This window comes from Bombus pyrosoma, linkage group LG9, assembly GCF_014825855.1.
Source record: "Bombus pyrosoma isolate SC7728 linkage group LG9, ASM1482585v1, whole genome shotgun sequence".
NCBI lineage: Eukaryota > Metazoa > Arthropoda > Insecta > Hymenoptera > Apidae > Bombus > Bombus pyrosoma.
The window spans coordinates 13396857-13419196 of NC_057778.1; the positions used below are offsets into that span (position 1 = coordinate 13396857).

The window sequence follows — 22340 nt, forward strand, 5'->3', positions numbered from 1 at the left end:
CGAATACTGATGACAATAACGAAGATTCCATTTTAGAAAAATGGTAAAATTCTATTAGAATTTATTTTTAATTCAATTAATTGTCTTTGCTATTACTAAAGATACCCAGGAACCCTTTTAATTCCAACTTTGGCATTATTTTCACCACATGTAATTAAGTATTCTTTTTTAGGATTATGTGAAGAAGATTAAAAGATAAAACAAGAGCAAAGTTCAATGGAGGGAAAAATTGTCAAAAAACTTTAATCTACATAAATGTACAAGTTTTTAAAATTGAAATTATTTAATGAAATCGTTGATAAAAATTACAAAACATGAATTTGAAATATAATTATTAAAAATAATGAATTCAAGGTTTTATGTATAATTTTAGATCTTTTTTTCATAATATATGTATATACGCAATTAACAAATATTACTAACATGTTTTACAAAATTAGATTATTTTATAACATAAATTCTATTTTGTTATAAATTTTTCAAATAAGTTTCCAATAATTTATGAATGGAACTATACATGAAATATTAAATATGATAAGTGAATGAAATTTGAATTAGAAACTGTACATAATTAACAATATCGAGTAGCGTTACTCGTCCCAATCATCGGTATCTGGTTGAGAGTCGTACTCGCTGGTGGCCGAATTTCTATCTGACGCAACTGCATCGCTTGGTTTAGGAGGAGGAGGAATCAAGCTGGACATTCTTTCGAGAGCACTACCTCCGGACCCAGCGATTCCCTTCCTTCTGAGTGCTAATTTTGCGTGCAAATCAGCCATTAAATCTCCTCCAACGGATGCAGAGGACCAACGGTTTCCTTCTTTTTCCTCTGGTGGTACAGTATGTCTCAGTTTAGCCCTTCCTATACCACCAGCATTGCGAATAGCTTCCATTAAATTAGATCTGACGTCCGGTTTGATTGCTTTATTCAGATCCTTGACAATTTTCTTTTTGTTCGAATCTTTAGTTTGAGATTCAGGAATGGTTGTTTTGGATTCAGCTGGAGGCAGTGGCGGTGGAGGCGGTGGAGGAGAAGGAGGTGGTGGTGGTAGTGGCGGTGGCGGCGGCGGTGGTATCGATGGATCTAACAACGATGAGACTAATGAGGAACGGCTGTCGGTCTTAGAGTTCGAAGAAGCAGAAGTCGACGTGTCTGACGCGATCAAGGGCGGAGGAGGAGGTGGTGGAGCAGGCTCAGTAGAATCTTTTGAGAAATCGGTATCGGCAAAGCCAGGTAAGTTTGGGATAGTTCGGTCATATTTTGTACTCGAATCCTTCTCGTCTATTGTTGATGTTGGAGTTGGTAGATCAAGCCGAACGGTAGGAGTGGTTACTGCTGAGGAAGGTGCAATAGGACTTTGAGAATTAAAGTCTAAAACGAATTTTTCATCGTCTACAATTCCAGGCAGATCCGGAAGTGTTAGTGGCACATTTATCTGTGGCACCTGCGTGATAGAATATTTCATGTGACGATATGTTCTGTATCCTTCTTTACATTTTATAAGTAATATATTGTAATTAAACAATATTAAGATTAAATTTTAATAAAAGATCCTACCTCTCCTAAGGTTGGTGTATATAGATAACTACTAGATAAATCCATTTCTGATGATAACCATGGTTGTATAATTGAATCTGGCGCATCTTCTATTTGCTGTTTGTCATTTAATTTGTGGGAAGTCTGTTTAGTAGATATCCTATATGGATTGTCCATACTACTGAACAATAGAGAATTGATCGAAGATAATTCAAAAGGGAATGTCACTTCATTGTTATCTATATAAAGTTCTTTATTAGATTTAGATCGAACATGATAAAATTGTAGCTTTTCTTGCAGATTATTATTTGATACATATTGGCCATCTTCTGTTTTGCAATTAGAAGATAGATATGTTTCAGGAATATCTCTTATAGGTACAGAACATTTGTAAACTTTTGGTATCTTATTGATATCATCACACTGAGGTGGTATAGCCAATTCATATTCTTTGTATGTGTGACTAGCAGGATACCTTGCAGCAGAAAACATCTTTACAGCTTTTAAATTTAAGTTAGTTTGTAAATATTTTAATCGATCTTGAAGTTTTGTAGCTCTATCTTTAACATTTGACAATCTACAAAAAAATGTATTAACATTTTTGTATAAATTAAAAAAATTTTAATTCCTAAAATATTTAGTAATATGGAAGAAAAGTACCTTTGACCATTTTGAAGAAGCCTTTTATCAATAGATTCAAATATATAATTAACAGCAGAATCTAGATTGTCGAGAGCTTCTGCTATTTGAACTATGGTTTCCTCGTGCCTTAAATTATCAGGAATAACACCTAAATATAAAATTTATATAAAATATGTTTATTTTTTTATATTTCTCCTTTTATCTATATAAATTAATTTATTTACCAATTTCAGTTCGGTTTGGCATAATTAATGTTTTTTAATAATATGTATATTTTCTTAACTCAATAAAAAATCATATTATGTTCCATTGCAGCATAATACACACACATAATTACGTTGACATTTAGCCATATACAAAACATTTTACATAGATTAAATTTTTAATACACTTATCATCATCAGTTAACCTGATCCACACAATCTTATGATAATCAAAATAAATTTAATACTTGTTTTGGAAAGTTTACATGTAGATTTACACGTAGATCTGCCATCAATTATTTTTACGAAGTGTTCATGTAAGTGACAACTAAATAGAATGCAATGGTCTAATTTTATATAAAAGAGAATAATATATTATTTACATTTTTTATGCCATAAAAAATATTTGATATTATGGAATAAATAAACATTCGTTATGCCAGCATCTCAATGATAAAACTATTGTGTATCTGCCTTGATACCATGAAAATGATCGCGAATCTGTTGTATTATTTTTGACGCAACATTTAAATGTTATAAAATTCTGATATTCTATTTTATATTTAGATCTATTTTACGTCACAATAATCTATATTTAATAACACAGATTATATATTATATACATATATATTTACTTATTGCATATATATTTACTTGTAATCTGCTCAATTCTAATAAAAAAGTGTTGTTTACTTTAATTACTAAACAATATTCAAATAATCTTTTGTTCGTTTATTATTAGTCTTTAAAGCGGTAAGATTAAAATGTTTGTATTTTATAATTAATTACAAATTTTGAAATTATTTCATGCATCATAAAATTTCATTAAATTAGTTAATTAATGTTATTTAAATAAATGCATGTAACAAAACAAAGAGATTATTTATTTAATACTGAAGATATATATCATAATTTACCGATAACAACAATTTATCTTTTTATCAAAAAATCCATGTAACAATTTGTACCTGACTATTTATCTAGATTATAACATTTTTGATAACTACCGATACTCCGTCTAGTTTTGTAAGTCCATGCATGAAGGTCTTTCAATATCAATTTGTTAGAAATTATATTTCATAAAAATTGTCTAAAAATAAAACATTACAAATAAATTATACATAATGCCATAAATATATCATATTATATAAATTATACATAACATGCCATAAATTTAAAGAGATCTAATCAAATTAATATCGATTACTGTAATATATGATAATAACATACTCTTGTGTACAGCAAATGCTACTGAATATAGATATATTTATATATTTAGACAATGGTTATGTTCGTTAGTTAATATGAAAATTTATTAATATTAATACATAATAATGTTTTACTCACAATTTCTAATATACTTTTAACATTTAGTTAACTACTCTTTTTTTTCTTTGTAGGTTATAGATTATACCAATCTTTTAACAAAACATGAAATATTTTGCTATAAAATATGACAAAGTGTACATAAATTTATAAAATAATCTTTACTGTTGACGATATATGAAAATAAACTTATAATAAACTAGTAATAAAGACTAAATGTTTAAGAATATGCTTATTCATTACTTTTTTATAGATGGAAATAAAAGAGTTCTGTTTAAATGTGTAAAACAATCTATATTATCACTACCTGCAATGGCAAATCTAGCTACGAAGACTAAAACGCATTATGAGACGTTGGGATTGCAACCAACTGCAACTTATAATGAAATAAAGTCTGCATATTATGAATTGACGTTAAAATATCATCCTGACAAGAATAAAAGTGAATCTGCAAAAGAAATGTTTCATGAAATTTCAAATGCATATGATGTACTTAGTAAATATGAAACACGCAAACAATATGATAGAACTCAACTAATTAATCAGGATTTGCAGACTTTGAACAATAAAAAATATGAGAGGTTTAAACCAAAAAACATCCAACTATATAAAAGTCAACCTAGGAATATTTTTAATTTTGATGAGTGGATACAGCAACATTATAGTCGTACATTTCAAAAGAATATATCAGCAAAAAAAAGACAAGAGGAATATATGAAAATTCTGGAGGCTGCAAACAAAAGTCCAGATCTACTTGTTATAATAATTCTAATAATATTGATAACATTAATAATCTTCATTCATGAACGCATAAATAATAGGAAATATGAGGAATTTAGAGCTGAACAGAAGCGTAGAAATAAATAACAATTGTATGTTTAAAATTAGTCTTCATTTATATAAAGAACACAATATAAGAAGAAAATTATGATGAAAAATATGTCTATGTGGAACATAATAACATTTACATGTTTATTTCATTAACCCCAATATCAAAAACATGTACAGTTTATATTATATATTTTAACATATTTATTTCAGAAAACGAATCTATTTTAATATATCACAATAACATTACAAAATCTAATAGATTAGTTGTAAATTATCTTAATTATATTATCTATTGAATGTTACAAATATTTTGATGTATCATATGCGTTAATCGCTTAAAAATATTGTTAATTAAAATTACGTGTTTCTTATGCATTAAAGAAAATTCAATATTTAAAAACTTAACTGATTGGAATACAATGCTGTATTGTGATAAATGTAACTTAGTATGGTTTAAAATGTGGAAAACCAGATGGTACAGGCATTGGCATTGAAACAGGTCCAGCTGGATAAGGAATAGCAGGAGCTAGACTTCTAAAATTACTAGCTATTGGATATCCAGGACCAGCAGCAGTATGTGATTTTCTTATTAACTCTCTCAATTTATCTACTTTAACTTTACGTAGATGCATTAATTTTCGACGTGATAAAAATTGTTCTAAAAATTCATCTACTTCCATATCTCCAGCCAGAAATTTTTCCGCTATGGTCTGTATATTAAAAAATACAAATATTACTTTGTAGAAATCACAAATTATGTTCAAGAATTTTAATACATTGCCAAACAAATGAGTTTCGCATAAATCTTTCTGAAAAGAATGATAAAAGAAGAAATATAAATATAATAAAAATTAACAAAATGAAATATGAGAATGGCAATGTATTAATAATTATAATAGTATTAAGTCATACTTCTGATTCTTCTTCAATTTCCGCTGCTGCTGTTTGCAATAAATCTAATGCAGTATCAGCAGTCATTTCCCCAGACTTATTTTCTGTAAATATTGGAAAAAATATAATAAGTATTAGTTATTATTTATATATTATATAGAATATGTAACTAGTAAATGTACAGGGAAAAAGAAAGAATACATACTTATCTCATCCAATTTTTCTTTTACGCTCATGCATAATCTACTTCCCTTTTCACTAAGTTCCTTTAATATTTGTTTACCCTCTTGTAATTCTGGTTGTTTTGATAAATTAAACTCTGCCAGAGATGTGTTACTTGCCATTAATAATTCCTTTTCAGTTTCTAAATTCTTAAACTGATAGAAAGAAAAGATGTGAATTACATAAAATTCCACACATAGAAAAATTATAGATTGCAAACGTAAAATACCCCTAGTAACAATTTAATTACCTGCTTTACATCTTTTACAATATCTTCAAATTTTGAATCATCGTTTAATAATTCCTTCAGTTCATCGTTTGTTAAATGTGATAACAGACCTAGTGCTGCAGGTATATCTGGTTCCTGATTTGATTTAAACATTATTTAATATTAATCAGTTTCGCGGAGTTATGGTAATGTTCATGAATTAAATTTTATTTTTTAAGCAGAATTGTTGTCGATTTATTTAATTATATTACACAGAATCAACATTTTGTTATACACACTGGTTAATATAAAAATACATTGATTGACCTTTCCACATAAAAAAATTTTATTAATTTAGTTATAATGTGAAATCGATTATTATTAAATATAATTATCAAAATTTAATACAATTTTAATCGCGTAAATTTTATAAAAATATGCGTTTCAATTAATGACACAATTTATAGGTATTATGATATCACTTGAAATCACTGTAGAATAACAAGTTAATAGATACACGACTCAATGTAAAAATCACGGACTTATATACAAGTTTGGCAACTCGTCCAATTTTTAGTGGTGGGGACGTCATCATTTTGTTATATTCCCGTACAAGTTGCATGGCGCTATCATACAATTTTTTCAGTGCGCATGCGTCACATCAGTGACGTAGCCAAAAGCATAGTAGGATGATCGCGACCAATGCGTTATTTGGCGCAAAATAACCATTTTCAAATTTCAAAACCAAAGGAGGTACTTAATCATCGGAGGCAAATTTTGTTGGAAATTTATTTATTGAAAACATTTTAGAATAAATGAAACAGTTATTAGGTAAAAAATAAACACTACAAAACTGAATTTTGTTTACAAGAAAGAACAAAATAAAGCTAGTTTTATAAAAATGGAAATATCAGATTGCATCTTCGAGTTAGAGTTAATGAAAAAAGATTTCTTACCCCTTAATATAGTAAAAGATAATTTATCTAAATTAAACAATGAAAAAATTAGTATTTAAAATAAATGAAAAATTTTTTATATATGCATTCAATATTTTGTATTTATTATATAACAACATAAACATACACAAAACAATACTAATTTCGCAGACAGTATGTTGCAATAATTGTATCTTTGAATCGCATTTTTTCTTATTATATACTTGTCTTTAAAATGTTTTTGACGTATCGGTTATAGTAATTTTAATTGTGTTATTTCAGAAATGGCTTGCAATTATTTTTTTTTTTTAAATCCACATTTTTGGAGATTTTAAATAACGAATATTTTTTGTTGTATTTATATTTACTACTGCAATTCAGCACAATACATACACGAAACATCTGTACCATATACACTTTTCTCGCAAACACAATCACGATCGTATAGACGTTTCTGTTTTCTTTCTACCTGTCTAACTTTTCTATTCTGATATATGACAGCCTAGTGACAGTTTCTGTCGCCCATTGTAAAGCAGCTTAGATCACTAAATGCGTATTCGCGTTAAGGCAGTTTCATGGTAGTACTAGAACCATACGGTTAATAAGGGAATTAAGATACATCAAAATGGCGATATCATCCCCTTCAATAGGAGTTGGACGGCCTCTATGCAGCGTTCTCTTTCTTACGTACTGACGTATTCTATTCTTATATTTCTATGGTTGTAATTGTAGTATATTGTAAACAATATTAAAATAAATGAACAATTTTAATATTTTAATCTGCATTTATAATATTAATAGAAACAATTCTCATTTAAAGTGAAAACTTATATTTTGATAAAAACTCAATTATATTCCTTATAAAATAAAAATATGAATAGGTTACAATTATGTTTCCAAAGTCTTACGAGCATAAAGTATGTAAATTATGGAGGTAAATATATGGATAAAAATTCTAATGTATGAGAAATTGAGTATATAATGTCTTAATTTCAAATATAGTTTGCAGATATATTCATCGATGGGTTGCTCCAACTCAATTTGAAATAACCCGAAGAAAAAAGAGGTTACCACCTCAACCTGAACCAAAACGTAGTAATTTTATTGAGTGGAATAGAAATGCAGAAATATATGCATTTAATCAAAGACTTTCAGAAAAATTCGATACTGAGAAATTGAATCAAGCATTTATACACAAATCATATATCCTTGATGAATTAAAAAAGCAGGAAAATATGGGAATAGAGGATCCTAAACTAGATGTGGAACATAACGAAGAATATGTTAAAAAAGGGAGAGAAATAACTTCAGCAGTTGTAAAGAAATATTTAAATAAAAGTTTACCACGTCTTCCTGAAATTGGTATTATGTATGTATAAACTGTATGATATATGTTTGTGTATACACATAAGTATTATAAAAAATGTATCAGCTATAATCAAAAAACAAAATTTTCATGTTATATAAAATGTAGATTTGAATTTCTAAATTCATTCCTGATATATTCAATTATATTGTAGGGCACTTCATGACTATCTTATGTCTCAAGAGATGTTAGCTACAGCAGCTTTACATATTGGAACAAAAGACATTATTTTAACTAGTGTTTGTATATAACTTAACTATTTTAGTAATTCATTGTTCTATTATAAACTAATAACTTTATTATATATTATTTAGGAACATCCTGTGTCCCAAGAAACATTGGCACAAACATTTACAGCACTTGTGGGAGCTCTTGCTGAAAGCGTTAATATTGATCACACAAGTGCTTTTGTCAGAGATTTTTTGATAGTAGGATTAGCAAGCAAAGATCTAACTGAAATATGGTGTCCAACTAAACCATTCGAAATGTTAAATGATGTAATTTCTACAGAGAAGAAAACACCTATAGAAGCAAGACTTATTGGACAAACTGGAAGAAATACACTTTTAGCTGCCTATCATGTTGGAATTTATGCAAACAAAGAATATTTAGGTTCAGGTAATATTTTTAAATACTTGAAAGCCACAAGTATCTTATAACAAATAATTAATTAATTACATTTGTAGGTTTCGGACAAACCATTTCAGAAGCAAGAGATGTAGCTGCTATTAATATATTAGCTCAGATATATGGATTATGCCACACAAATCAACCGCTACGATTTAACGAAGAAATAAATATGTCTGCTTGAAAACAGTTACCAAATTTGTATACCAAATTTGTAGAACGTTAAATAATATTAATTATAAATGTATATATGTACATACAAAATATAATTAACCCTTGTTTTACAATAATGTCGTCCTACTGATATATTATTACTGCAAAAATAAAATGTATTGAATAATTTATTTAAGTAAGTTAATGAAAGTATTAAACAAGAAATATAGTTTCAAAAAATTATAGGTAATAAAAGTAGATAAAATACTAATATAAGACTTAAAGAAATTATATCAAGCATCATACAATCAAATACATGTTTGAATCAGTTTCACTTTTATATAATACTGAACATATTTAACATGCATTGAACACGACTACCATTTTATAAAAGAAAAAGGATAACTTCATATCAAATAAAAATATACAGAAATATTTGAAATTGCTTGCAGTAAAAATTTCATGAAAGTAATATTAAAAATATATTGTTTTGAAAAGAAGTTAACAAACATGACAATTATATACAAATCAATATCATTATACAAAACATAAATTTTTTTATTCTTGTATATTATATTACTCTATTTTTAAGAATATTTTGTGAACGCAATCAACTACGTAAGTATGTATGTGGGGAAAAACTGCATAACGGTATTAGCAGCGTCCGTATTATATGACAAAATTTTGCTTATAGTGAAATAGCTGAAATCGTCTCATGCTTATGGTATGATTTTTATTAATCGCTAGTTGATAATATTACGAAAATTTATAGTATAGTTTCTCATATGATCAAAATATTAAAAAACTAACATATGCATGTAAACGATAAAATTATCAAAAATTAATAAATTATTTTTAAATTATTTTATACTTTCTTGTTTTAATATTATTTTTATTTTACAAACTTCTCATAAATTCAGCGCATAGCTACTATTACAACCAGAAAGTTGATTACAATACAAAAGAATATACAAAATAGTTCACATTCTTCATTTCTTTATAAAAATGAGGATTAACATACGAATTATTTTTACACGATTCTAATCATATATTCTACTAACTTCTATTACTAATATTATTTCATACCGATTTATACCATGGTTGTTATTTTACATCAAAATAAAGCAACTTATTATTAAAGACATTCCTATATACATAAATCATAATTTAAGAATTATAATAAATATTTTACATTTTCCGTAAATATGAATTCCAATTCTATTTAAAGAAAACGATTCAGATCATGGAATAATATGACTACATATGTACTATATATATATTTTGCAATTGATTAAAAATATGTATATAAGAATATGAAATTACAGACGAAAGAATATTTTAAATTTAATACAAACAGCATACATATCCTCGGTATATATGTGAAGATGGCAGTAAAGGAAACGGCCATATTATTTCAGAACATATTTTTCAAATCAAAGATACTTAATTATTATAATCACAAGTAACATTTCAGAAATGAAATTAAATTTTAAAATAGCAATTTATTTAGGTGGTATAGAAGTTAAATATCGCCCAAAATTTTTCTATATCGGTCGTAGGTATAATATTGATTACTTATGATTCATGCTATCCCCTTTAAGGTGGTTCATCCTTGTCCCCATCCGCACTCCACCGCTCTGAGTTTCCGCCACTTCTACCATCTCTCTCTTTCTCTTTCTCTCTTCATTTTTGTTGCTCTTTTTTTACGGTCATCTCGCTTCTTATTCTCTCTATTTCTTTTGCACTTCAGTCAGTTTCTTTCTCCTTTCCACGTGGCATCGTTCTTTCTTTCTTTCTTTCTCGCTTATTCACTTACATACATATATATATGTACGCGTGCGCGCACACAAATATACGCAATCGCACGTATTATCCCACTACTTGCTCTATTCCTGCGTGTAACGACTCAATGGCGTTGCCACACCCTTTCGCCATCGAGTAATCAGTGTTATTGTTTTACAGTTCCACTTCTGTTATTATTTCTCGTTATAAGGAGCGTAATGTATCGATTCGAGAAATATTTTAAACACATCGCGACAATGTGTATTCGTATTTAACGAAATAAAACAGGGAGAAACGATGATTCAGCATTAAAATCGGTTATATCGATAATGAAGGAATAATATGTAAAGAAACCAATTTGTGTAGTCTACGCCCCTGGATTCTTGATGTTTGGGCTTGGTTTTACAGATATACCATATTACATATTTCGTTTATTTCGAAACAAATTTTAAATTTGCAGTATGAAATAGTTCATCGTTTTCTTGTTTTCCAAACTTGCAAGTTTTTAGATTTATTTATGTACTTTAAAGTATATTTTCATCAATTTTAAGTTGCATTATAAGCCTGTGTGGTATAAGCATTACTGTAAATTCTGGATTACAAGATAAATAATTCATTTTTTAGATTCAAAGATTTTGAAGTTATAAATAGATTATGGGTGTTTATGTAAATTCATATTTTTATGAACACATTCAATGATATGAAATCTAAGCAAAGGTTTGATCCTTCCACTAAATATTATGACGACTACTTTTTCGAATATTTTATTTATTTTTACATTTATATATGCATCCTGTACATGCATTTTTGCATCTTTAAATTTCCCATAAAAGCTCAAACATCCGCAATCTATAAGATTACTAATATATTTTATTACATAGTTTCGTTTTATTAACATGCAATTTATTTATTATATATATAAACTATTCTCATAATTATTATATGTTTCCATGTTGTAATATGGTAAAGTTCGAAACCGAAACACACCACAATAATAGGAAATGTATAATAAATGATGAAATCCTTATGCCAAAATGATGAATGTACAAATTTTTTATTTTTCGGTAATGAAGCGAACTTAATGTCTTCTTCAAATCTCAACTCTATAAATTATATAAAATGCTGGACGTGGCACAACAAACGTAGTATGACAACAGTGATTATACTCTACTTGATTCATCATTCTATCTATTTTATATTTAATCGCGAACTTCTATAATCTATCGAATCGTACATTCGCGATATTGGCATAAGAGAAATGATATAATGTATGGATAATAATACATTCGAGTATGCAATACAACGTATATTATATGCGTGAAGTAAGTTAGTGAAACGAAACTATTTCGTACGCGTACATATACAAATACACGTATGTATTTAGAATATGTCAAACGTTTTTCTGAAATCTCAAGAGATCAGTGGAAAACTTCGTAGCCTGTTTAAGACTCGGTAGATCTCTCATTCTCTCGTGTATTTGCCCCCCCCCCCTCCTCCCCTTTCTTTCTATCTCCTTCAACTCAGTAAAACGGGATTCTTTCCTTCTCTGGTCTGCCGTTCTCCGTACACTTGTGTGTTGGTGGATTGCTTGGCGTCCATGAAGCCTTTTGCGACGTTGCCATGCGTATGCCAGTAATGCATCGTTGCCGGGCTCTTGCACTGTTCCGTTCCTTTTTGCTCGTTCACACGCTCTACCCGTCTCTCTCATACCTTCATATGTGCGCGGCCAGGATCAACCATATACCCTCCTCCGACAACGGCCGACATCCCTACCCGTACTATTCACAGCCCCTCCCGGCCCCTCCACTTCATTTCTCTGCTCTTCCCTCTACCCAACCCTTCTCTTCCCTTCTACCCGGCCGCAAAGGCAGCGAGTTTGCTTGTGCCCGATACAGTGCCGTATACATCGCTCTTAACTTACTTGCACCTACGCTTTTGAAAGTCGAATTTTATTATTAGTAGAAATTAACACACCAACTGCTGCTGATATGACTATTTTTTCAGGATTGAAGTATAGTTAGATAAGAGCAATTATCAATGATTTTTAAGAAAAGAAGAATTTCTTGCACTTATTTGAATTGATGATAATAAATGATGTAAGGTACGATATTTGATAATAAACTCTTCATATTCTTGTTATTGGTTTAATTGCAGAGATTTGTCATTTTCTATTTCAGGATTTTAGTAAAATGATTGGGAAGATTCTGACTACGTGTAACTTTCTTAAAGAATGAAAAATTTCGAAGACGAATGTTCAATGTTACATTGTAAAATGTAGATATTCTTGAATATATGTTTTAGTTAAATATGTAAGAAAGGAAATTTGATGTGTATGTTAAAGATTAAAAGTTACTACTATTATAGCTATAATGCTACTTTTTATTTAGAATTAAAATCATCCGCATTCGAATAATCATCTTTTACTCCTCATCGTACTTTACATCGAATCATTTTATATCAATAAAAAATCTAAAGTATTTGTATGGCATAGTATATTTCCTATTGCCTTTTTCATTTTTACTAAACGTATTAAATAGGTACTAATGTATTATCTATTTAGTTAATAAAAATTCCGAATTCCAAGTGAAAACCTAGATTAAAGAACGCGCAATAAAATATCGCAAAATATCGAATAGCACAAATAATGAAATATATAATAGTAAACAATAAAATTTGAAAAAAAAAATGTAAATATAATGTATATACGCTACTGGACTACTTAGTTTCTTGCCATAGAAAGAAAAATTTTTATAAATATCATAATAAATGATAGTCGGACAGAAATAATAAATTCATGATAGAAAGATGAAGTTGAACATTCGATCTAACATCTAACATTTTTTAATTTTTTTATCAAGATATGAGATCAAACGTTTTTGTTAAATAATGATACTTTTTCCAGTGTTTCTTCTCAGTTACATTTAATTGTCAATTAAAAGCAGTTTTTATCCACACATACATACATACATACATACAACAGTGTTTTGCATAGATCAGCGTTTTGTTATACATACATATGTAAGTTAACACTAGAGTTATTAGTGATTATAATAACTAATCCATAATTTTTCATGGAAATTTCATAGATCGACAATATATTTTTAGGAATTTGAATGATCATAAGATTATGTATGTATGTATATGCATAATTGAGGATTCCAGTTCGTATGATAACAAAATTTATATTTTTTTTTATATACCTTCAACTTAAATTTCTTTAGCATAAATTTTATAGTTCTGGTGTTGTGAATCCTACGAACTTACCAAACAAACAATTTCATACAACACATTGTAAAACCTTACAACATTATAGTTAATACGTTTCTAAACTATCAGCTTTAAGTCGCGGAGATCTTTAGGGTTGTATACATGTATCTCTCTTTCCAACATGCCGTTATTATCTAAAATAAACTTTTCATACTTTCCATTAATTTACTACATTTAAAATTCTGTCTATATTACCTTACAGATCTAAGATCCAACGATATAATAATATACATTAAAAAAATGAGGAAGAAAGGGAAAAATGTGTGTTCAACGAGAAGTAGTGGCACTGAGGGGACCAGAATGAAACGGTCCTGAGCTAGCGTAGACCTCCGTCCCCCGCGACGCTACGTCGTCAGTCGGTTCGGTTGCTCGCTCGTTCTCGTTCGTTTTCCCCCCACTTTGTCTCGCACGTCCCCGTCCCCTTATAACCCCACCTGCCCCTCGCCCAGAAACTTTACCCTCACCCCGCCGCATTCAATGCCCCTCCCCCCGAACCTCTCTGTGATTCCGCCTTGCCTGCTGCCAGCCAGCCGTCCGTCCTTACGTCCGTCCGTCCACCGTTTGGGATCTATGGTTGTGTCGGTGGATTTCGTGACGTTAACCTGGCGGCCCTGAAAACGTTGGACTGACCGTACGATTTTCGACTTACCCTTATCGTTGGGGTCGCGAATGTGAGACGCGAGTGCTTTTTTTAATCACCATAGGTTGCCGCAACTGGAATATACGCACGGACTAGTTTCGGGTAAGAGAAGAGAAATGTGTGTGGTGAAACTAACCGATACATTCCCCGGCCGTGTTGAACGCTCCTCGACGGAGTGTAAGAAACTCTTAAATAACTAGTGATCGACGAAAAGAAATGTTGGTGTAGAAGAAAATATTGCCTAAACGTAGTCTCTCAGGTTCTTTTTTCTTTTTTTCTTTCTCTTATACACATATGCGCATATCTACATATACACGCATACACATATACGAGCGCGCGTGCGCATGTATATGTACATACATTCGTACACGACCACACATACACAATCCTTTTCTTTTATCTTCCTTTCTTTCAACAATATACGTAAATGTGTGTAATTTATCCTTATTCTCTTGTATAGCTATGCTTGAATTTGTGTACATATACTGTTAATTCTTATTGCATAGTACGTTCTATCGTTTCTTCTCCTCCACCTTTCTTCCACTCTTTTCTTCAGATTTATTCTTCTCATTTTCGGATAGAATACTATTTTTGATTTTGTACCGGAATATTCGAAATGAATTATCTGTGCATTGGGAACACCATATGTATATATGAGTAATTTTTAGTGAAGTTTCAACATTTGTATTGGCAATATTTTTTTCTTCGGAAGCTAGATTTGATTTCTTCAAAAATGCTTCAGTATTTATTTGTGAAAATTTCCTTAGAATTAATCTGATTTGAATAATATCCTTTTAAAGTGATACTCCTTTGTATGATACATTTAATTAGTCTCTTACATATACTATTAATTTTATAATGTTCGTTTATATTATAAACCACATTCTATCCTTTCTTCCTCTCCCCTGTCTACCTTTTTCTACCACCTCTTCCTTTTCATATTTATTCTGTTTATTCTTGATATAAGATAAACAAGGAGATAATAGAAAAAGAGAGAGAACGAATACATCTGCACCTGTATCTAAGCCTAAACAGTTATATAGTGGTATTACGAAGTGTACAATAGTGAAATCCATGCATTCTGATAGCATTGTAGCTGGAAACGATTCCGTAATATGTGCTGTCCGTATACGTCGCTCGTAATGTTCATCTGCAACATTTAAGTGCGTTCTAATCGGTCGTTCGTTCATTCGTTGGTCGTTCTCATCGATTCATTTTATCCGTGCCGTGGTAGTTTTATTTGTTTCACTTGTTCTTCGGCCCTTCGGGCGCAATTATACATGTTCTCTCGTTCATGTTTCTTCTTGCAGTTCCCAAACAAGTCTTGTCGCCGTTCACGCATATTTTAACCTGTGTTCTAAGATTTTCAAGAATAACCGTGCTTAAGTGGTGCTCCATGGTGTTTAGAAGTTACCGACCGAGTGTATTACTTCTATTTTCTGGCTACCTGCGTATTTAGATTCGTGTACTCGTGTTTCTTTTTGCCTGCGACGATTTTTAAAAAAGTGTCGTCTCAACGAACTTCTGTGTGTTTTCGTGATATATTGCAACACAAGTGTTCCTCGCAAAGTTCTTTCCTTTGATACACGAGAATCGCATTTTATAATGATGTCCCGGAGCAGTGGTGAGAGTGCTGAAGAGTATTCAAGATCCTGAAATAGCGAATCTAATAATAGGCGATATCTTATTCCGACCACTTTTCGTGTGAACTTGAAGAGATAACAACGTGCAGCGTGTGATTAATTAACGAACAAAATCGTACGTATGTTATATAATTGTTATATGTCCGAAAAATGAAAATGTAAAAAGAAATATTATCGATATAGTGAATGGATGAATTATAACACGATCAACCCTTTCTTTCGTGAAACGTTTACCGCCTGGGGAACAAGCGAACTCATGATCGCAACTGTTGAACCTATGATGACGTGTCTCGTTCGTTTGCATTATATCAATCTTTGTTTTCCGTAACGTTTCTTCTCTCGTGAACAACCATATTACGTTTTAATTAGACTAGTCATTGTGATTTATAACGTTTTAGTTAAGTGATAAAAAAATGGTAGTTCTTCTGATAATTGCGAAAATCTTTGGTTAAAGGAATGTTTTCATTTATTTAAACACTGATCAATTTCTTTGATTTTCCTTGTTCCAGCATATGTGTTGGAGAAGAAGTGATTCTAAACGATTCTTCGCTTTACTACACTCCTGTTACTTCTTTTATTCAATGTTAGTGACATTTAGGTTTAATTCTATTTTTAAATCGATTCAAGTTGAAGACTTTCCACTTTGTGATACAACGGTTTCTCTTAACCTTACACATATGCATGTAATTCCACTGAATTGAGTCGATTCTCTGCGAATGGAGCTTTACAAAATTTTATTGCTTATTCGAAAAGTGAGCTAAAAATCGCGACTGAGGATGTCGACTATCTAATTTTGAGTACACGCCTACAGTTATGTAAGTGAACTATACGAGAATCAAGTACCTTATCAGTTATCTGCAAAGTACTTTGATCGGGTAGAACAGTTCGATGCTGCGGTATTGATATTTCAATAAATACTCGCCTTGAATTTTCTTCGAATTTTCGAATTGTAAACGAGATCTATTGTTTTTTTTCTAATTTGTTTTTGAAATTTTCTTCTTTTTACATTTAATTTTTTCATATAATCTTTTTAATCTTAGATTTTTTAAATTTTAGAATACGAATAATAGAATTTCTCTTATGTTATTTTTAATTCTTGAAATAAATTATACGATGCCTTGTGAAAAATGAAATGGGGATAAAATTAATTGTTATGAACAAGATGACAAAAGGAAATTTTAATCTCTGAATTCCTTCGAACTCATACAAAATGCGATGATTATATTGCAATTTTAATTTTTGGATATTTTAGTTCTCTGAATTTTTTTATTGATTGGAGATTAACTTTTTTTTCTCATTTTTATGTTTTTTTTTTAAAGAGGATTCTGCGATTTTTGCGCATGAAAGGAAATTCTTAGATTGTGACTTTAATTTTGCTCTTTAAGTTTTCTACTCGTTCAGGATGTAATTCTATTATTTTTATCTTTTACGACTTTTGGCTCACACTTTAGCTCACATTATCGCTGACACAATATACTAATTTTCGATTTGCGACTTTTTGCTCATATCAAGTGCGAGCCTGTGATTTTAACTGGGATTTTTTGCACTTCTGCGTTCGCAGAATTTGATTTTGATTTCGCATATTTTACAATATTATTCACACGTTGTATCCTTACCCTTTGCGTCTCGCTGTTAATGGATAGTTCTCCTTATTTGTTTGATTCAGATGAAAGAAATATTTTAGAATTGCTATTAATTTTATGTCAATATCGATAATCATGTGTAGAATTATCAGTACAGACATAGAAAATTAGTCATGCCGTGTACTTCAAAATTTTATTTATTTTTATCTAAAATATTTCTTTCGTGATTGCAGTTTATCTAGTTTTCTTCTTCTTGATAAATTCTCGGTACTGGATAGTTCTTCCAATATTTATTAAAAAAGATTTATTATAAACATCTCTTTTAAATATGTACTTTGATATTTAAAATCAAAAAGATTCAGGTTAAGTATTCACTACAAAAAATCGAAATACTTCTCTTCCATTTATGTTAAACAGATTTTAAAACATCTTCGTGAAATTTTCAGTGCCTTCCATGTGTTTTTTATGTCTGTGATAATATTTGTGAGTCATTCGTTTGTTTTACCAGTTTTGTATTATCTCAAAAAAATACTCAGTTTCAGTTTCTAAAGAATATTCTTAATAAAATAAAACAATTTTAATATTATGAAAAAGTAGTGTAACATTACATAAAAACTTTGTAACATATTGTTATTCTATAATCGTATCTATGAAATATTGTAAATGCCTAGTAAATTATATGTTTTTTAATCAATATGAAATTATGTTCCATAAAGTATATTTAATAATATTTTCTAGGTATATTTCATTGAATTTATTCAAAAGTCTAGAATATAAATGCTTAATATTTGTCAAAATTTATACATAACAAAAGCATAATGCTAAATTTAAGGAAATCAATGTAGAACTATTATACATATATAAAATTACTACTTTACAATATTTAAATAACAATAAAAATTTATATTTTACCGGTAAATTATATCTTAACCTAATGTAAAAACTAAAATCGTCAAAAATTTTTAAATTAATCAGAATTTTTAATATCATTTCTTGTTTCATATTTCTTTGATTGTTATTCATATTAATACTATATTTGTTTCTAAATGTGATGATTACTGAGAAATTAAAAAATTAGTTTGCTATTCGGTTTAGAAATATGATTCATTTTTGTATATTTCCGCGCGAGGAGTGTACTATAACTCGTTATTACTTCTAAATGAGTCATAATAGATAAGCAAAATTATTTCTTTTTATTTTTATTTATAATATTATTTTATCCATAACATTAGAAAAGGAACAAATTATTTATATTCGTGTTTGTATAATACATTTGTACCATTTTCATGGCTCATCTTGTATACGCAAAATTTTGTAGTACATATTTAATTTCGCATGTAGCCACCATTTTATATAATCCACCTTGTAACATGAATACGTATAGTTTCTGAATTATGCAATTTTTGGAATCAGATTCTTTAACGATGAAAAATTTTGTCTATATTATATAAATATCATTGAATATTCATAAATTTGATGTAGGAAGTACAAACAAATGAAAAAAATGAAAAAAAGATTTGAACTAAATTTATGTATACATGCAAAATATATTGTATGTGTGTGTGTATTTCTCCTTTAATGTGCAGTTATTTTCCTTACGTATATGCGCATTGCGTATGAAGTCATAGACATAAAAAATGGATTATGGGGAAGTTCTATGCACTTTATTGCTGTATGTTTATTGCATTAATAAACGCGATGACATATTTTCAAATATACTTTAACCATATTCTCGTTGCAAACGCGGTTCAAAAGTGATGAAGTCATTTATAGATCGCTATTAAGAAGCAAAAGCAAAAGAATAAAATAATATGGATAACGATACTAACTATATGCAGATTCTAATTCTAGTACTTAAAATCGTATTCAAAATATTAATAATAGGATATCCAAGTATTCTTAAAAGTAAGTTTAATAAATTTTGTTAATTTCGAATGTAAATGATGTACAAATCTATGCTTTGATTTATTATACAATTTCTTGATGAACGCATCATGCGATCTACATATTATAGTAATAATTAGCTAGCTCGTGACTAATAAAATCAGCAATTTTATTAGTAATTAATCTATACTTTGACCCTCCTTGTTTCTGAAAATAATGATTCAAAAATACTTTTTAAATAATTCGAGATATCTTCCGATATGGCAGTGGCATAATTCGGAAGTTGTATCGGGATGCGCAGAAGAGATTTGAAACAAAATACAGTCCTTTTATTGGTATGATCTATCACTTCGCACTCGCCCTTTTTACGCGTTGACGCGCTACAAAAGTACAGTCCAGTTCGGTTTGATTCGACTCTTCTCGGTTCGACTCGGCTCGACTTTGAGTCACAACGACTGCGGAGCTATCGACCGTTCTAGGTTTAGCAAGATAATAATAATTCGGATGGAATGTATTCAGCGCGCGCGCGGGAATGGAATGAATTCTTGTACGCTTTATACGTCGCTGTATTGGTTATTATTAGTTTTAATACTAACGAGAAGAGTGATGTTCTAGGATATTCATTGTCGCTTTTAGTAACTTTTTATTTGTTACCAGATTTCCTCCAGATAATCAACATAAAGAGGTCCAGTTTTTTCTAATGAAAATTGGTTAGGATCTTCAACGAATATAAATAAGAAACAATTATTGCTTAAACATAGGTTATTTGAAGCTGTATTACAAATTTATAACAAAAATAGAAAATATGGATAAAAGATACTTAGATCTATACAATTTGATGTTACACCACTAGACTTTTACATGTGAGTGGTTTGAAAAGGAGGTATCTTAAACATGTATTAGTACACGTGATGAACTAAGGAGTTGAGGAAGAGTTAATTAATTCATTGAGATGAAGCAAATTTAAAATGATCTTCTTAGGATAATAATTTAATTTTTTACTGTAATTAAGTATTCTATCAATGACCACTAGAAACAACGACCATTTTAAAATGAGGTATTAAAACCTAATCATTAGATTGATAAATCTATTCTTATCTTATAATACAGTAATTATAAATATATTGTTATCGTCTTCAGAATATTCTACAATTTTTTAATAATGCTTCAAACTTTCTATATCTATGTAACTTTTTTTAATTATACAAAATATGGAAAAACTGTGTAATACGCCATATATAAGATTTATGTTTATATTTATGTTAATGAAGAATATTTATTTTCGGAAGTATAAACTGGTTTTAACTTTTTACCTGTACATTACGCGTTCAAATGGCTGATTAAAGTTATGTAACAGGTTTTGGAACCACATTTTCAGGGTAGAATGTAATCATACCTTTTTTTAAAGATTGCATAAACTTTATATAGTTTGAAAAATTAAGGTTAGAAATCTGTTAATTGTATACGTGAGTGTAATTTCATTATAAGCTGCATCATTAATTTGTGTCCTTACAATGCGATTGATTAAAAAGTATGTACGTTTACAAAGCACGAATTAAAATACTTTTTAGATCATAATAATGCTTATATACTTTATCTATGTATCAATCACGATACATATATTTCAATAGTTACGTTGACAATATTTTTTCATAGAAACTACTAATACATTTTGTTAGGAAGTATTAAAGAGAACTTAAATTAGCATCCAGAATTTCCTTAGAATTATCATAGTCTGAATAATATCGTTCCAAAAGGATATCCTAAATTTACAAAAAATTTAGGCGATAGTTAAAATAAATATATAAATATAGATCACTAAAATGTAATTTTTTTATGAAGTTGTATCGTTAAAAGTTTTATGTGCGTGTGAATGAATTTTATAAATAAAAAATATCGATTTAGTACATAGGACTAGATTCTTTTGTTGTGTCTGTTACGTAGAAATTAATTTTATATTTAAGGCATAGACACATCTGCAATGCGTTCAATGTTGCTTACGATAAAATTATGCGTGATTTTACATGGGAAAAAGTCAAGGAGCATTGTGTTTCTTGTTATCTACATAGGCTTGAATTTAATGTGTAAATTTTGCCATTTAAAGAAGACGTAGAAATCAATTATTCGTATAAGTTTACTGGCAATCTTAAATATAAAAGTTCTATTACCTTTGACAATACAATTAATTAAGGTGCAAATCCTTGCATAGTTATGCATTACTATGTAGATACAGTTATATATAGTAAGTTATATATCTGTACGATAAATTATGATCTTACTTTTTTCGATTCTATTTTCTATTTCGATTCTATTCCCGTTACTATTTTATTTGATTTGTTTATCTATGAGACTTTCATCGTTATATCTTGTTACGAAAGCGTTTTGATGTAACGTGTTTATGTTCATCCATCTTTTTGGCTGAACGTTGGTGTTTCGCAATCTTTCATAAGTCAAGTCTTATAAGTGCGCTACTAGCACTTCATGAAATGTAGCTATATCTTTACCTTGCAAGGTAAAAGACCTCTATTCTTATATTAAATCTATAGAAAGCTTAAATACACACACACACATTCAAAATATCGATATTATCTAACATACAA

At 29.3% G+C, this 22340-nt stretch overlaps 5 protein-coding genes and 1 long non-coding RNA gene across 19 annotated transcripts in view; 4 read left to right on the plus strand and 2 right to left on the minus strand.

Moving 5' to 3' along the window:
• Window positions 1-435: 435 nt before the first annotated feature.
• LOC122571264 (WASH complex subunit 1-like) lies at window positions 436-2861 on the minus strand. The gene is made up of 4 exons (XM_043734832.1): window positions 2404-2861; window positions 2198-2327; window positions 1559-2114; window positions 436-1445 (listed from the first exon to the last, which is right to left on the minus strand). The coding sequence occupies exons 1-4, from the start codon at window positions 2423-2425 to the stop codon at window positions 591-593; spliced, it is 1563 nt and encodes a 520-aa protein (XP_043590767.1). The 5' UTR covers window positions 2426-2861; the 3' UTR covers window positions 436-590.
• A 213-nt stretch (window positions 2862-3074) lies between these two features.
• Window positions 3075-4666, plus strand: LOC122570671 (dnaJ homolog subfamily C member 30, mitochondrial-like). 3 transcript variants are annotated; one of them, XM_043733280.1, is made up of 2 exons: window positions 3075-3135; window positions 3783-4666. In XM_043733280.1, the coding sequence occupies exon 2, from the start codon at window positions 3925-3927 to the stop codon at window positions 4573-4575; it is 651 nt and encodes a 216-aa protein (XP_043589215.1). In that variant the 5' UTR covers window positions 3075-3135; window positions 3783-3924; the 3' UTR covers window positions 4576-4666. The 3 variants fall into 3 exon arrangements, with proteins under 3 accessions (XP_043589215.1, XP_043589218.1, XP_043589217.1); XM_043733283.1 differs by having other exon boundaries at window positions 3131-3148; XM_043733282.1 differs by lacking the exon at window positions 3075-3135 and adding an exon at window positions 3326-3408.
• Window positions 4667-4720: 54 nt separating this feature from the next.
• LOC122570670 (vacuolar protein sorting-associated protein 37B) lies at window positions 4721-6356 on the minus strand. Its single transcript, XM_043733279.1, has 4 exons — window positions 5903-6356; window positions 5636-5807; window positions 5452-5534; window positions 4721-5249 (listed from the first exon to the last, which is right to left on the minus strand). The coding sequence occupies exons 1-4, from the start codon at window positions 6032-6034 to the stop codon at window positions 4983-4985; spliced, it is 654 nt and encodes a 217-aa protein (XP_043589214.1). The 5' UTR covers window positions 6035-6356; the 3' UTR covers window positions 4721-4982.
• Window positions 6357-7375: 1019 nt separating this feature from the next.
• LOC122570669 (39S ribosomal protein L44, mitochondrial) lies at window positions 7376-9075 on the plus strand. Its single transcript, XM_043733278.1, has 5 exons — window positions 7376-7729; window positions 7798-8164; window positions 8316-8400; window positions 8476-8779; window positions 8848-9075. Exons 1-5 carry the CDS (start codon window positions 7669-7671, stop codon window positions 8970-8972), a joined length of 942 nt encoding a protein of 313 aa, XP_043589213.1. The 5' UTR covers window positions 7376-7668; the 3' UTR covers window positions 8973-9075.
• A 750-nt stretch (window positions 9076-9825) lies between these two features.
• On the plus strand, window positions 9826-13970 carry LOC122570984. Its single transcript, XR_006317929.1, has 3 exons — window positions 9826-12175; window positions 12728-12824; window positions 12901-13970. It is a non-coding gene; the product is annotated as an uncharacterized LOC122570984 (long non-coding RNA).
• Window positions 13971-14483: 513 nt separating this feature from the next.
• The window catches only part of LOC122570977 (nuclear receptor corepressor 2-like), a 65153-nt gene continuing 57296 nt past the window's right edge, over window positions 14484-22340 (plus strand). For 3 of the 12 annotated variants that reach the window (XM_043734073.1, XM_043734068.1, XM_043734069.1), the window contains exon 1: window positions 14963-16388. The gene's annotated coding sequence lies outside the window, so the exon portion shown is untranslated. Of the gene's footprint in view, window positions 14733-14752; window positions 14890-14961; window positions 16389-22340 lie in introns of those variants that run through there. The other 9 variants (XM_043734064.1, XM_043734070.1, XM_043734065.1 and 6 more) reach the window with 8 other exon arrangements.

Coding starts and splice junctions, on each gene's coding strand:
- LOC122571264 (XM_043734832.1), bottom strand. CDS start 2,425: ATGCCAAACCGAACTGAAATTG. Junction 2,115..2,197: donor CTTCTTCAAAATGGTCAAAG/GTACTTTTCTTC, acceptor ATTTTTTTGTAG/ATTGTCAAATGTTAAAGATA. Junction 1,446..1,558: donor ATACACCAACCTTAGGAGAG/GTAGGATCTTTT, acceptor TCTATCACGCAG/GTGCCACAGATAAATGTGCC.
- LOC122570671 (XM_043733280.1), top strand. CDS start 3,925: ATGTTTAAGAATATGCTTATTCATTACTTTTTTATAGATGGAAATAAA.
- LOC122570670 (XM_043733279.1), bottom strand. CDS start 6,034: ATGTTTAAATCAAATCAGGAACCAGATATACCTGCAGCACTAGGTCTG. Junction 5,808..5,902: donor TTGTAAAAGATGTAAAGCAG/GTAATTAAATTG, acceptor TCTTTCTATCAG/TTTAAGAATTTAGAAACTGA. Junction 5,250..5,451: donor AAATTGAAGAAGAATCAGAA/GTATGACTTAAT, acceptor TTTAATATACAG/ACCATAGCGGAAAAATTTCT.
- LOC122570669 (XM_043733278.1), top strand. CDS start 7,669: ATGAATAGGTTACAATTATGTTTCCAAAGTCTTACGAGCATAAAGTAT. Junction 7,730..7,797: donor AAAGTATGTAAATTATGGAG/GTAAATATATGG, acceptor TTTCAAATATAG/TTTGCAGATATATTCATCGA. Junction 8,165..8,315: donor CTTCCTGAAATTGGTATTAT/GTATGTATAAAC, acceptor ATTATATTGTAG/GGCACTTCATGACTATCTTA.